The following is a 14,867-nucleotide window of genomic DNA, read 5'->3' as shown; positions in this document are numbered from 1 at the left end:
AAGTTTCCTTATTGTTATGGGTAAGCTGTTTTGGTTTTTTTTGTTTTGGAAGTTGTTGTTGGTACATATAGTTTGATGGCTCTTTTTACTTCAAGTAAAAATATGTTGTAATGGTCTTCAACAGTGTTGCATCCAGTGACTATAGATTGCCAGTCAAGGGATGAGAGATCATTGTCGATAAGATCATAGTTGCCTTTTTTGAAGTTATAATTGTGGATTACGTGATTATGATGATTTTTGTGTGGGCGTATGTTGAGACAAAAGTCAATCATAGTTTGGTCACTGTTGGAAAAGGGTTCTTTAGTTTGTATTCCATAAATTAAATTCAAACTATTGCAGAAGATGAGATCAAGGCAGTTGTTTAATCTAGTATTGTTGGTTACTAGTTTTTCCAGTCCCAGATTTGTAACAGCATTGTAGAAGGTTACGTGTATGGGTTCAGTTGTACATTCATTTAGGGTCCAGTCCATATGAGGTAGATTGAAGTCACCAAGAAAGATAAAAGCATGTTGCCCATGTTAGTAGTGTATTTAGCTTGTTTGAATATTCGATGTCATAATCAGGTGCTCTGTAACATAGTAAGAATCGAAATGTGATATTTAAGGATAGTTCACAGATGATGGTCTCAGGAAGGGCAAGCTCCTGGGTAACTTGGATGTTTTTTAGATGTAAGGACTTTTTATAGAAGATAGCAACACCACCTCCTCTACGAATTTCACGATCTAATCGGTAAACATGATAGTCTCTTACTGTGGTAATGGAGTCAGGGAGAGATGCATTGAGCCATGTTTCACAGACAAATATGATGTCGAATTTAGCCATATTTAGTAAGAGGAGAAATTCAGGTATTTTATTCACAAGGCTTCTTGCATTGAGTAGCTTGCATTTAAGGCCAGTAGTTGGAATTGAGGTAGTTAGGGGCGTGCAAGCCTAGTCTTGGGTGATGGTGGATAGGTTGAGGTAGGGTTGTGGTTGAAGGTTAAAGCTGAGTTGCAGGTTGTGTGACTTACTTTTGATACAGTCAGCATGGTAGTCAATGTACAGGTCCTTCTCTCCATTGTCTAGACGTTTTTTGAGTTCTGTGCGGAGTACACAGGAGCGGGCACGTTGCTGTATGGTTAGATCAGGGCGACAATGGAGGTTCTTATGGTTGGTGTTGGTTTTGGCGAGTGAATTTATAGTATAAATGAATTTACGTTTGCTTGATTCATTTTTGCAAATGACCCTGCAGAAGCGTGGGCCACAGAGCCATCTCTGTTTTTGAGCTCTCGGCCAATGCGGGAAATGTCAAGTATTTCATCAGGGGAGATGGTTGATGCTTGATAATCACTGATGATGTTTCGGACAGTTGTGATGTCATCATTGTCATTGATGTCCTCTAGACCAAATAAGATGGCATTTGGACGTTTCCGTTCACGCTCAACAGCTTCTCTGATGAGGATTGGGATATCATTATTTGTCTGGCTTATGTGTTTTTGTGGATTGGGTTTTGGATTGTGTTGTGGTTGTTGGGTAGAGATGTGGTTTGTAGCTATTGGATGTTCAGGTTTTTGCGTTGTGTCTTTTTTTTCAAGGTTGGATAATCTTTCTTTTAAGGCGTCCAGGGATGCTACTATGGTGTCAAGGGATGTTATTCGTGTTTCTATGGTATCAACTCTTTCCAACAGATCCAGTTTGGGTCTGCATGATTTGCAGAGATATGGAAACTCATTGGATGATTCTAGGTATTGAATCATTTGCTCGGGTAATCCCAAGCAGTCATGATGAGCGTATTTGTTACATAGAGAACATTTGATGGAGTTTTCATTATCCTTTAGAGTTTTGTAGCATTTAAGGCATGTGCAGGAGTCTTGTGGTTCATTGGTGGGGATTACTTTCTCTTTAGGTTGTGGTTTGGCATTGGATTTTTTTTCTTGGCATGGTAGGTTTGTTAAGATGGTACGTTGATTAAATTAATTAATGGAACAATTTTGGGTAATCAATATAGCCAATATCACACCAATCAATCAATTGCAGTAATCTCTCTAGTCAAATAATTTTCCTAAGCAACAATCAGCCTAATCAATTAATTACACTAATCGCTAATCAATTAATTACACTAATTATTAATCACACTGTTCAATTAAATTCACTAAATCACTAATTTTACTAATCAATTAAATTACATGAATCTTGATCTTTTAAACTAATCAGTAATCACACTATTTGCACTAAACACTCTAATCACACTAATCAATTAAAATGATAAATCAATTAAACCATTAATGAAATATTTTATAGAAATTGATTATCTAATCATTGATATAGGTAATGAGGTAGAAAAGTTGTAAGTTTTGAGGTAATGAATTAATCAGTGTTTGATTAAAGTAATGAGGTAGTATTGAGAGTCTGCAAGGAAAGGGTTAATTGTTTTACTAGCTTTTATTTACTGGGTGGGAGGAATTTATTGCTCTGATTGCTGCTGCTATTACTCTGTGTAAACAATAGGCTGTAACAAGATGTTCAAAGCACGCTGGATTTTTGAAAGAGAACAAAACTCGCTGAATTAAAACACTTTAACTACAGTCAATATGTCTCTGAATAAGACTGTTTTCCAAAAGTTCTTCAAGTTGAGTAGTAGTAAAAATACAGTCCAGAAATTTGGGTTTACCAATCCAATCTGTCCTTTACTTTTAAAGTTACTTCTAGTTGCAATATCTTTTTTTTTTCTTTTTAAACTAAATCTGACAGTCACTCCAGATCATTAATCGCAGCTATTTTCCTCCTTTGAGTCCCACTTTCCAAGGAAAATTCCACTGCAGAAATTGGAGTGATTTTTACCAAGACTAAGCACATTGTTACAAGATCTTTCCTTTCTTTTTCACTTCTGTCTCAGCTGCCTTCCTGGCTTTGATTCAGCCATGCTGGCAGTTCTCTTTTTAGCTCAGATGGAGGGGTTTTCTTTGGGTCAGTCGAGGAGACTCTCCTCTCTTCGCGACCACCGAGGCGTTCCTCTGCCGTCCAGGGTAACTTTCGTCTCCTAAGAGCCTCAGGGCTTTCTCCTCCCTCCTTGTTTCTCCCTGCCAGCTGTCCGATGTGGCTCCGGGGAAACTGTGTGGGGGATATTAATGGAAACACGTTGTCTGGCGTGGAAGATACTTCTATCAGCTGTGTGAGGGATTTAAATGAAGGTACGTTGTTTGCACTCCGCTGGGTCGAAGTGATCCAGTTCAAGAGCTCCACCAGTGTGGTTAATAGGGATCGATGGAAAGAGCTTCACTTCTCTGGGGAAGGAGAGGAGGGCTCCGGATCAACTAGCAGGAGCTCTGCCAGCATTATTAGGGCTCCAGGGCGTCAGAATCCAGCGTTTTTGGGGTTGTTTTTTGGGCTTTGGTTTACTCACGGTTACTGGTGCAGGCAGCAGCTTTAAAAGTGATTTCTGATGCAGGTGGTGGCTTTATAGGGAGATAGTGCTCCAGGAGCGAGAGCCTTACCTTCCTAGTTGGGCACCGCCATTGTCATGTATCATTGTATATTTGCTGGTTCATTTGTTGAGAACTGAATCTTTAATTTTTCAGAGTAGATTCTTTTTGCTGCTCTGATCTATCTTGAAAATATGTTTCTAGCCTGATTGTACAACATTCTGTCACCTTTTCTGTACGCTTCCTGATTGGAACAACGAAGCTGCTTAAATTTAGCTGTGAACCAAGGTTTATTGTTACTGTATATTCGCAAGTTCTTGGTCAGTACACATAGGTCTTCATAGAAGCTTACGTATGATATTACAGTATCTGTGAGCTCATCTAGGTCTGCAGAGGTATCTTCAGAAATATTCCAATCAGTACAATCAAGGCAAGCCTGTAGGTTTAACTTTGCTTCATCAGTGAAAGTCTTCATTGATTTAATTGTTGGTTTTGTGGTTTTAAGTTTTTGTCTGTAAGCAGGTACAAGGTGAATCATGCAATGATGAGAGTGTCCCACAGCTGCTTGTGGTAAAGACCGATAAGCATCTTTTAGTGTTGTGTAGTAATGGTCTAAGGTATTTTTTGCCTCTAGTTGGACAATTGACATGCTGAAAGTATTTTGGAAGCTGTTTTCTTAAGTTGCCTTGGTTGAAATAATGGCAAGGGAATCTGGGTATTTGGCTTCGGCCTCTGTCATCTGATCAGCTAGAGTTCATAATGCTTTGTTTACACAAGCTTGTGAAGGAATATACACGGCTATTAGCAGGGGTGGGATGCAAATATTTTTACTACCGGTTCTGTAGGCATGGCTAGGTGGGAGTGGCTAAGTGGGTGTGGTCATGTGACTAGGTGGGCATGGCTTTTTTGCAGCAGACACCCCCCCCCCCACTCTCCATTTTGTTTGCCTCCTGGGCCTCACGGAAGCTTCCTGGGGGTGGGGGGTGTTTGCTTCCAGGAGGCTTGTCTGAAGCCCAGGAGGGCCAAACATGGAGTGTGGGGCACAGCTCCCCCCTGTGCACCCCTTTTTGCCTCCTGGGCCTCAGGGAAGCCTCCTGGGCGAAGCAGTAAGACAGCGAGGGAGATCCAAGCACAGCTGGTCATCAGAACAACTGATTGTTGGGGGGGAACACAAAAAAATACCTTAAGGAGTGACCGGGCAGGAGAGAATGCAGTCAGCGATGTTGGGCATGTGCGTAATGTTGCACATGCGCGATAAGGACTGACTGGGCAGGGAGGGGCGGGGGGGGGGGGAGGGGCCAGCCAGGAGCGCGATTTGCCAGTTCTCCGAAATGCGCAGAATCATAACAACCGATTCTATAGAACCAGTCAGAACTGATAGAATCCCACCCCTGGCTATTGGAATAAATGAGGAGAACTCTCTTGGTGAATAAAATGGTTTTACAGTTGAGCCTCCTCCCTTTCATTTACCTGATGTCTCCACAATCCTATGTACCCTATGACTATTATTTATTTATTTATTTAATTTATATTGCTGCCTATTCGCCCATCGTGATTCGAGGTGACTTACACAATGTAAAACCATATTTAAAAAAAATTTAAAATAAAAACAATAAAAACTAACAAAAGGAATCAAATAAATGAATAAAGTACAATAGAACAAAATCTGGAAAAAATAAAAAAATAAAAAATCACCCCCAATTCCCACCCCCCGCCCTGACGACAGCAGATCACACTAGCCATTTAATGGGCTCCATCCTGCTCTGGGTTCCCCAGGCCCACTGGCAAAACCAGGTCTTCAGTACCTTCTGAAAGAGTGCTAGAGTGGGGGCCATTCTAATCTCTGGGAGAATGATATTCCAGAAAGAGGGAGCCACCACGGAGAAGGCCCTTCTGGGTCTCACTAGGTGTATCTCCCACAGGGATGGGACCCACAACATTCCCTGCCTCCCCGGTCTAATGGGTCAGATAGATGTGACCGGCAAAAGACATTCCCTCAGATAACCTGGACCCAAGCCATGAAGGGCTTTAAAGGTGACAACCAGCACCTTGAATTGCACCCAGAAGCAAATTGGCAACCAATGCAGCTTCTGCAGGAGAAGTGACACATGTGCACACCAGGCTCTGCACAAAACCATGCGGGCCGCTGCATTTGCACCAAACTGGAGCTTCCGGATGCTCTTCAAGGGCAGCCCCATGTAGAGCATGTTGCAATAATCAAGATGGGAAGTAACCAGGGCATGAGTGACTGTGAGTAAGGACCGCTGGTCCAGGAAAGGGCATAACTGGTGCACAATCTGCAGTTGCGCAAAGGCCCTCCTGGCCATGACCACCACCTGCTCTTCGAGCAGGAGTCGTGAGTCCAGGAAAACCCCTAGATTACTCCCAGGGTCTGTCTGGGGTAGTGCCACCCCATCCAAGACCAAAGGTGACAATTCTCCCTGAGCCAATGAACCCCAAACCCAGAGCTACTCGATTTTGTAAGGGTTTAGTTTCAACCCGTTGCTCCCCATCCAGCCCCTAACAGCCTCCAGGCACTGCAAGAGGGAGGACACAACAACATTTAACTAACCACGGGCTGAGACATACAGCTGAATATCATCAGCATATTGATGACACCTCAGTCCATGGCGATGGATGATCTCACCCAGTGGCTTCATATAAAATGTTGAACAGGAGCAGAGAGAGTACCGAGTCCTGCTGAACCCCGTAAAGCAGTGGGCAAGGGCTGGATCTCTCTCCTGTCAACACTGACTGAGAGCGGTCGCAGAGGAAGGGAGAGAACCAGGACAGCACAAGGCCTACCACTCCCATCCCCCGAAGCCACCCCAGGAGAATCCCATGGTCAATGGTATCAAAAGCCACTGAGAGGTCAAGTAGAGCAAGGATGGATGCACTACCCCCATCCCGCTCCCACCAGACATCATCCAAAAGTGCGACCAATGCCGTTTCTGTCCCAAATCCAAGCCTGAATCCTGACTGGTAGGGGTCGAGATAATCCGTTCCATCTAGAAACTTCTGGAGCTGCTGCACAACCAACTTCTAAACAACCTTCCCCAAAAGGGGAAGATTGGAGACAGGTCGGAAATTATCCAACCAGATGGAGTCCAGCAATGGCTTCTTAAGAAGAGGGCAGACCACAGCCTCATTAAAGTGTTGGGGCACTGTCCCCTCCTGTAGAGAAGCATTAATCACTGCCAGAGTCCACCCATCTGTCACCTCCTGGAAAGCTTTCACAAGCCAGGAGGGACATGGGTCTAAAACACAGGTGCTTGTGCGCATACTCCCTAGGCTCCTGCCCACTTCCTCAGAAGCAACAAGGTCAAACCTTTCCCAGATAACAGGGCAAGAGCCTTCCTCAGGGGCTTCCTCCAGACCACGCCAGCAACTAACTGGAAACAAAGTTGAGCGATTTTGTCTTCCAGAAAATCCGCAAATTCCTCAGCGCGCCCCTTCAGGTGGGCCTCAATCTGGAGGAGACTCCTCACCTAGGAAGAGATGGCTCACCTTAAAGAAGGTCGCTGGGTGATTATCTGCAGATGCAATTAGTATTTACACTTTGCCACATAAATCACCACAAGGTAGGCCTTAGTAGCAGCTCTTACCTGTGTTCAATCGAGTTCATCTCCTGTCTTCTGCCAGCGTTGCTCTAGATGTCTCCTCATGTGTTTCATCCCTCTCAGTTCCTCTGTATACCATGGGGCACAGAGAGGTCTACGGGTGAGAAGATGGTTGCAAGGTGCAATCCTATCCAGAGCCTCAGTCACCTTCCTATTCAAAACAGTGACTAAGATTTTGGCTGGACTACATAATAGATCTGTAGTTATAACCCCCAACTCCTTCTGGAACCCATCTGGGTCCATTAGTCGATGGGGGTGGACCAATCTAATAATTATTTTTTTTATTTTTAAATTTTATTGAACAAACACAAACAACCCCCCCCAAAAAAAATACATTAAAAACATTGAATATGGTACAATCCTCCTAACCCACATATTTGTCTTACATTGCTAAATCACATATAAAAATAATACAAATTTCCATTTTTGTGCACATCCAAATTTTCCTAATTATTTCTGATTCCTTTGGAGTTTCTTTACCTTTCCATCGTGTTGTGCATAAGCCAATCTCACTGGTGTAATTATATGAATTATTAAATATATATTATCCTTACTATATTTCCCCACATTAATCCCTAACAGAAAAAACTCCAGTCTATATTTTATTTTGGTCCTACATATTTCTTCTAGCCATTTCTGTATTTTTTGCCAAAATTTTGGGTTTGGGCTTCTTTGCAATTCCACCACAGATGGTAATATGTTCCTTTTTCTTTGTTACACTTCCAGCATGTGGGGGAAAGTTTTGGATACATTGTTGCCAATTTTGATGGAGGTATGTGCCATCTGTAAAATAATTTATATAAATTTTCCTTGAACAGGTGGCCAAAGTCGTTTTTTTGTTTCTTTCCCATATTTGCCAATTGTCTAAATTAATACTATAGCCAAAATTCTTCATCCATACCACCATCGTTTCCTTTACTTTTTCTTCTTCCAATTTATATTCCAATAAAACTTTCTAATTTTTTTAAATCATTTTTCATCGGTTCCTAATAGTACTCCATCTAATTTTGTTTTGCTAATTCCCCACTCTTATCCCTTGAGTATTTCGATTGGAGTTGCAAATAAGCCCACCATTCTATATCTATTCCTTGATCCTTCAAATCTTGTCTGGATTGTAGTTCCCCTCTATCATTTAATATGTCCTCATAGGTAATAATTTTTCCTTGTCTAAGTAGGTGTGGGTGCATCAAGGCTTCCAAAGTTGATAGCCATATAGGTGATTCTACATAAATTTGTCTTTTGGTTTTATTCCATGCAGTTAAAAGGGTCTGTCTAATTTTGTGTCTTTGAAAATAACTATAGTCCATTTGATTAACCTGCCACAGGAAGGCGTGCCATCCCGACTGCAAATAATGACCCTCTAATACTAATATTCTTTTATTCTTGTGGTTTATCCAGTCTTTCACCCGTTAGAATTGCAGCTCTGTAATACAATTCCCAGTCAGGTAGGCCGAATCCTTCCCTTTCTTGTGGCATCTTGCAGCAAATTCAATTTGATTCTTGGTAGTGTTTTTTTCCTCTCTAGTTTTGTATTATTACCTTTATAATCCAAAATTTTATCAACAACCGCATTATTTGTATTTTGGGTGATTTACCCAAAATACAAATTTCCTCATATTGCAAATCCTTAATTCTATTATATAATTTTTGAAAAAAAAGTTTCTTGTGGCCCATTTGGTGCATATATTGCCACCAGTAGTATCTTTCTATTTCCCAATTCAATTTCGACCATCAAAATCCTACCCTCATTATCTCTAAAAATTTCATTGGCTAAAATCCAGTCTTTTATATAAAGTGCCACCCTCTTTTCTTTTGTACATCAAGTTCCGAAAAAGTTTTCCCTAATTTTTTGTTGTCTAACAGGTATTTTTGTTTTTCTGTTATATGTACTTCCTGTAGGGCTATTATATCAACATTTAATATTTGTAGGTTTTTAAACATTTTTTTCTTTTTACTGGGGAGCTTATGCCATTAATGTTCATCAATATCAATTCACATCTGTCCTGGTTTTTATCTGTTCCTTTGTCTAGTACTTCTTGTGATTCCAATTTCTTTAGGTTCATTATTTGTCCTTTCATTTTCTTCCCTATTTTCCCTTCTTCTCTCTTTATTATCTATTTCCTTCTATATTTGTTGCTTCCATACCTCTTTCTTCTGTTGCTTCCTTCTCTGGAATTGCTTCTTCTATCTCTTCTTCATTTGTAAATTATTGGTGAAAAAACTCTTCTGCTTTATCAAGTGTATCCAACCTAAGTCTTTTCTCCTGCCATGTAACCATGATACCCTCCGGTATCAACTATCTAAAATTCACATTATATTTTGTCAGCTTTGTTGTTAGAAAGTGATAGAATCTCCTTAGTTCTCTACTTGGTACTTGTTTTAGAACAGTTAGTTGTTTTCCAGCATATTTGATTGGCTCGTCTCTTGTCTTATGTAAAATTTCATCATGGATCACTTTTTTTTACTAATCGGACATGGACTTCTCTTGGGAGGTTTGTACCTCCTTGCGTAGTTTGTCTTTACTCTGTACAGCTCATCCATTTCTGTAAACATCTCTTCTTTTTCCATCCCTAACGTCTTTGCCAATATATCCACCTTCACCTCCGGTAGGTCTTCCCCTTTTTCTTTCTTCAAGTTTCGGAATCTTAGGTAGTGAGCTGCCTTTTCTACCTCCAAGAAGATTACCATTGTTTCCAACTCTTTGTTAGCTTTTTCCAATTTATCAGTTAGCTCATCCATCCTTTTTTCTTCCTTCTCCATCTTTGTCTCAATTTCTACAATTTTCTCTTGATTTTTCCGAACCTCTTGCTGGAAAACTTCACATTTCTCATCTGTTATTTGTATCTTTTCTTTTAATTCAGATCTCACCACCCCCATCTCATTCTTCATGTCCTTGTGATTTTTAACCATCATCTCTTGCATGCTCAACATTAAACCTTGTAAACCTTTTATGGAATTTGATCTTTCTTTTGGAAGCATTTCATCAATAGCCCTTTGTGTGGAAGGGCTTGCTGTAGCTGTCATTGTCATCGTTTGCGTGGGTATCTTCCTAATTGTACCTATCTTGGATACGTTTGTAGTACTTGTCATGTTAAGCAATCTTGTCACTAGGTTGCTTTATTCACCACTCCCAGTTTTTTCCTTTCTTATCAGATCCCTCCACTTCTATTATCCTTCCCCTTTCCCTTCTTTTGCGGCAAAGTATCACAATATTTTTTTCTATTCTTCCTCCCCAATATTAAATACTCAGACATGATATTCTTCCGATTAAAATCGGAATTCCGATTTTTTTGGGAATTGCCCCCCCTTTCCCCCTTCTTCTCCTCCTTCCCCTCCCCTCGGAGGCCCCGAGTCAGGAGTTGCTACCGCTGGAGCGGCTCTGCGTGGCTCCAGTCCTGCGTTGCCTCAGGAAGGGAAAGGCAAAAGGAAGAGCCGCGGCGGTGCTTTGCAACGGCAGCAGTGGCTCCTGGTTTTGCCTTTCCTTCCCGAGGCAATGCAGGACTGGAGCCGCGCTGAGCGCGCCGGCGGTAGCAGCTCCTGACAGCCCCAGCCGGATACCTGAGCGGAGCCCGGGTGGTGCGAGCGGAGCCCAGGCGGTGCAAGCGGAGCCCGGGCGGTGCGAGCGGAGCCCGCTGAGCGGCAGGAAAAGGGAGCTGGGCAGCGATTTCTTGGCGCACGGTGGGGGGTCTCTTTGGCCGGCTCCCGATTTTTTTTTCAGAGGGGAATATCATGCCTGATACTCTATATTTCAATACATTATAATCAATAATCAACAATTACTCAGTAGTTACTTAATCCCTTATTAAATACTCAATAGTCCCAATTTTTCAGTTATTAAAGACAATATTATACAAATAAATGTATATTAATATTCTGATACAACTCTTATTACAAAAAGATTAATTCTAGTCAGATTACTATAACAATAATATCTATATCTATAATTTTTCAATAATAAATTATTAAATATATCTATAAGTGTATAAATTTAAATGTATAGTATTAATATAATAATATGATAATATATTAAATAATCTGAGTTATGAGTATATGAATTAACTTAAATAATATATATAATATATACTTTATACTAGTATCAAACCACTAATAGAGAGTCTAATAACAAGTATTTAAATATATAAATCTATTAACAAATATAGTATGTACCTCTATAATATTATCAATTTCCAATACACAAGGAGAAGGAAAAAAGAAAAAGAGAGATTCAATTCCAATTCTCTAGATCTGGAGATAGGCAAAGAAAGTTTTAAATCACTCTCAATTATCTAAGATGTATTCTATATGTAAGATAAAATATCCAGTAGTTTAACAAAGTTATGGAATATCTCTTTTCTTGGCTTTGTTACTGGTGTGTTGGGCTATGTAGTTCCAATCCACTCTTCTTTTTTTTTTCCTCTCCGTTGCTAAACTAGGTGTCTCTCACACATTGCAACAATGTTTTCTCTGTCGTCTTTAAATTTGCTGTCTCACTCTCTTTATACCATCCATTTTAGTTCCAAAGTTTCTTTACTCGAGAGTCTCCATTCTCAACCCCCAAAAAAGAAAAAAAACCAGAGCAAAAATAATAAAAAAGGAAAAAACAAAAAGAAAAAAAATTCAAAAGATGAAAGTTCAGTCCAGTCTCTTCTGTTCTCAGTTATCTATTTTCCAAATTTGTTATTCAAGTCTCCGATCTTCTTTCTACTCCGTTGTCTGAGCTGCTTCACCCCAATCTAATAATTATTAAGCATTGTACCTTATGATTCTTGATGAATGTTATCTTTTCTTTTATGTATAGTGACAGCATTTGCACCAAGACAAATTCCTTGTGTGTCCAATCACACTTGGCCAATAAAGAATTCTATTCTTTCTTTTCCATTCCTCCCTCCCTTCCTTCCTTCCTTCTTCTCCTTCTCATCTCCTCCTTCTCTCCTCCTCCTCACTCTCTCCCTCCTCTTCCTCCCTCCTCTCCTCTTCCTCCCTCTCCTCCTTCCTCCTCCTCCCCTTCCTCCCTCCCTGCCTCCTTCTCCTCTTCCATTCCTTCCTTTGCTCACTTCCTTCCTCCTTCTCCTCCTCCTCTCCTTCTTCCTTCCTTCCTCCTTCTCCCATTCTTCCCTCCCTCCCTTCTTCTCTTCTCCCTCCCTCCCTTCTCACTTAGAAATAGCCCTTAGACTTACATACTGCTTCACAGTGCTTTGCAACCCTCTCTAAGCGGTTTACAGCTTCTTGCCCCATCTGAGTCCTCATTTGACCATTGCTTCTCTCCTTGATGAGTTTCCATCCATTCCTTCTTTTCCTGCCCTCTGGTACTGTGGAGAATAATTTGACCCTCTCTTCTTTGTGGCAGCCCCTCAGATATCGGAAGACTGCTACCTATGTCGAGGCATGTGTTGCCAAAGCAGTGAATTCTGCAGATGCACTTCATTGTATCGAGAGCATTAAGGAACCCCACAGTACAGACAGACAATTATCAGTGTGCATTGGACTACAACCCCCATCCCACAGAGTTCTACTTGATATTGTTCTTGTTGTCTTTTTTCCATTAGGGTTTTGGCTTGGAGATAATTCGTGATCTCTGGAGGCTCCTTCATCCTGAACGTGAGTTCTGTCAGCTGGTTTTTTTTGTAGATGTCCAAGCTGTAAGAAGTCCAAGGTAGTGCTCGACGTACCACTCGAAAGGAGTGGTCATATGCTGTAAAGTCATAAAATGGGTCAGTTATGTGGCCAACCTAGGGGTGGGATTCTATCAGTTCAGTCCGGTTTGGGTGAACCAGTAGCTCCGAAAATCAGCTGGGAACGAACTGATTCATGCCAAAGATCAAGGTATTTCCTTTCCCTCCCAACAATCAGCTGTTTTCCAAAGATCAGCTGTACTGCGTGATTTAGATTAGCTAGAAAGCAGGAAATTGTCAGATTTCTTGCTTTCAGCTCATCTAAATCGTGCGGCACAGCTGATCCTCCTTCTCTTGCTGTTCTACTGCTTTGCCCAGGAGGCTTCCCAGAGGCCCAGTAGGGGAAAAAACCATGCCCACCCAATCACATGACCATCTGGCCATGCCCACAGAACCAGTAGTAAAAAAACAATTGCATCCGACCCCTGGGCCAACCTGATTTTACGAATCTTTTGGCAGGGGTGATTAAACGAGATCTCTGGTTAAACAAACCAAGGTTCGCTGTGGGCCACGGTTAGATCAAAATACGGAAGGAAGTGCAGCTTTTCATCAAAATGTGACTGTAGGAAACGGCCATAAAAGCTACCACATTGCAGGTGACAACATGACAATGACCTTTCTTGCCATGGTTGTTAAGTAAATCAGTGCAGTGGTTCAGTTAGCAAGACAGTTGTTAAGTGAATCTGGCTTCCACATTGACATAGCTTGTCAGAAGGTCACAAAAGGAGATTACATCACCCCGAGACATTGCAACCATCATAAATATGAATCAAGTTGCTAAAATCAAAATTCAGATGCTTGGCCACTGGCATGTATTTATGTTAAATAAGTAAATAAATAATTTAAATAATAATTCAAAAATGTTACAATCTTAGGGCATTTCTTTCCCTCATACCGTCAGCCAATAACATGAACAACCCTAACATCAATACCAAGTTGCCTGATTCGTATATTGACTTAATCCTGGTTTATTGACTATGCTACTAGATCCGTTCAGCCATCATGCTAAACTGTAAACCATGATTTATAAAGTCAGGTTCCCCCATTATAGTAGCCATCTTGTGTGTGCCCCACACTGGCCCCAAACAAGAGGAAAATAACTCAAGAAGCTTGGGAAATTTTGAAACATGAGGTTATAAAAGCCCAGTCTAGAACAATACCAATGAAGAAGAAAAATAACAGCTCCCAAAAGAAACCAGCATGGCTGCATAAAGAACTCTCTGACCAATTGAAAGACAAAAACGACAAGTATAAAAAAATGGAAAGAGGGGCACATAACTACGGCAGAATATCAGCAAATAGCCTGAGCCTGAAAAGATGAAGTGATGAAAGCTAAGGCTCACAATGAACAAAGGCTTGTGACAAAAGTAAAAAATAACAAAAAAAGCTTCTTCCAACATGTTAAAAACAAGAAAAAAGTCAAGGAAACAATTGCTCCATTACTGGGAGAAAGTGGCAAGAAGGTGATAAGCAACAGGGAGAAAGCAGAACTATTTAACTCGTTTTTTGCATCTGTCTTTACACAAAGGGAAAAAACAGTCCAACCTATCAAAAACAGCACCACAAAAAAACAGAATAGGAACACAAGTTAAAATAGGGAAGAAAATGGCAAGTGAGCACCTGTCTACCTAGACGAGTTCAAATCACCAGGACCAGTTGGATTACACCCAAGGTTCTGAAGAAACCGGCAGACGAGATCTCAGAACCACTGAACTATATCTTTCAAAGATCCTGGAACACCGGGGAACTGCCGGAGGACTGGAAAAGAGATCCAGAAAAACAATCAGTGTGACCTCAATACCAGGAAAGATTCTGGAAAAGGTAATCAAGCAACAAATCAGAGAACAAAGTAATAACCAAAAGCCAACATGGGTTTGTCAAAAACAGATCATGCCAGACTAATCTTATTGCATTATTTGACAAAATGACAAAATTAGTAGACCAGAGGAATGCTGTCAATATAATTTACTTGGACTTCAGTAAGGCATTTGATAAAGTAGACCATAACCTACTACTAGATAAAGTAGAGAAATGTGGGTTAGACAGCATCACCACTAGATGGATTCGTAACTCGCTGACCAACCGCACTCAACGTGTAGTCCTCAATGGAACTGCATCTACATAGAGAGAAGCATGCAGTGGAGTGCCCCAAGGCTCTGTCTTAGGCCCAGTAC

The 14,867-nt window shown here is 41.0% G+C and overlaps 1 protein-coding gene across 1 annotated transcript in view; it reads left to right on the top strand.

Moving 5' to 3' along the window:
• The window catches only part of LOC113431175 (F-box DNA helicase 1-like), a 73,182-nt gene that overhangs the window by 20,598 nt on the left and 37,717 nt on the right, over positions 1 to 14,867 (top strand). The window contains exon 6 of the mRNA XM_087968927.1: positions 12,568 to 12,619. Coding sequence (XP_087825053.1) covers positions 12,568 to 12,619 — 52 coding nt within the window. The remainder of the gene's footprint in view (positions 1 to 12,567; positions 12,620 to 14,867) is intronic.

This window comes from Notechis scutatus, chromosome 6, assembly GCF_049901735.1.
Source record: "Notechis scutatus isolate UNSWTSFEM ecotype Mainland chromosome 6, rNotScu1.2, whole genome shotgun sequence".
Classification (NCBI taxonomy): Eukaryota; Metazoa; Chordata; class Lepidosauria; order Squamata; family Elapidae; genus Notechis; species Notechis scutatus.
This window is presented reverse-complemented; position numbering and strand designations above follow the sequence as displayed.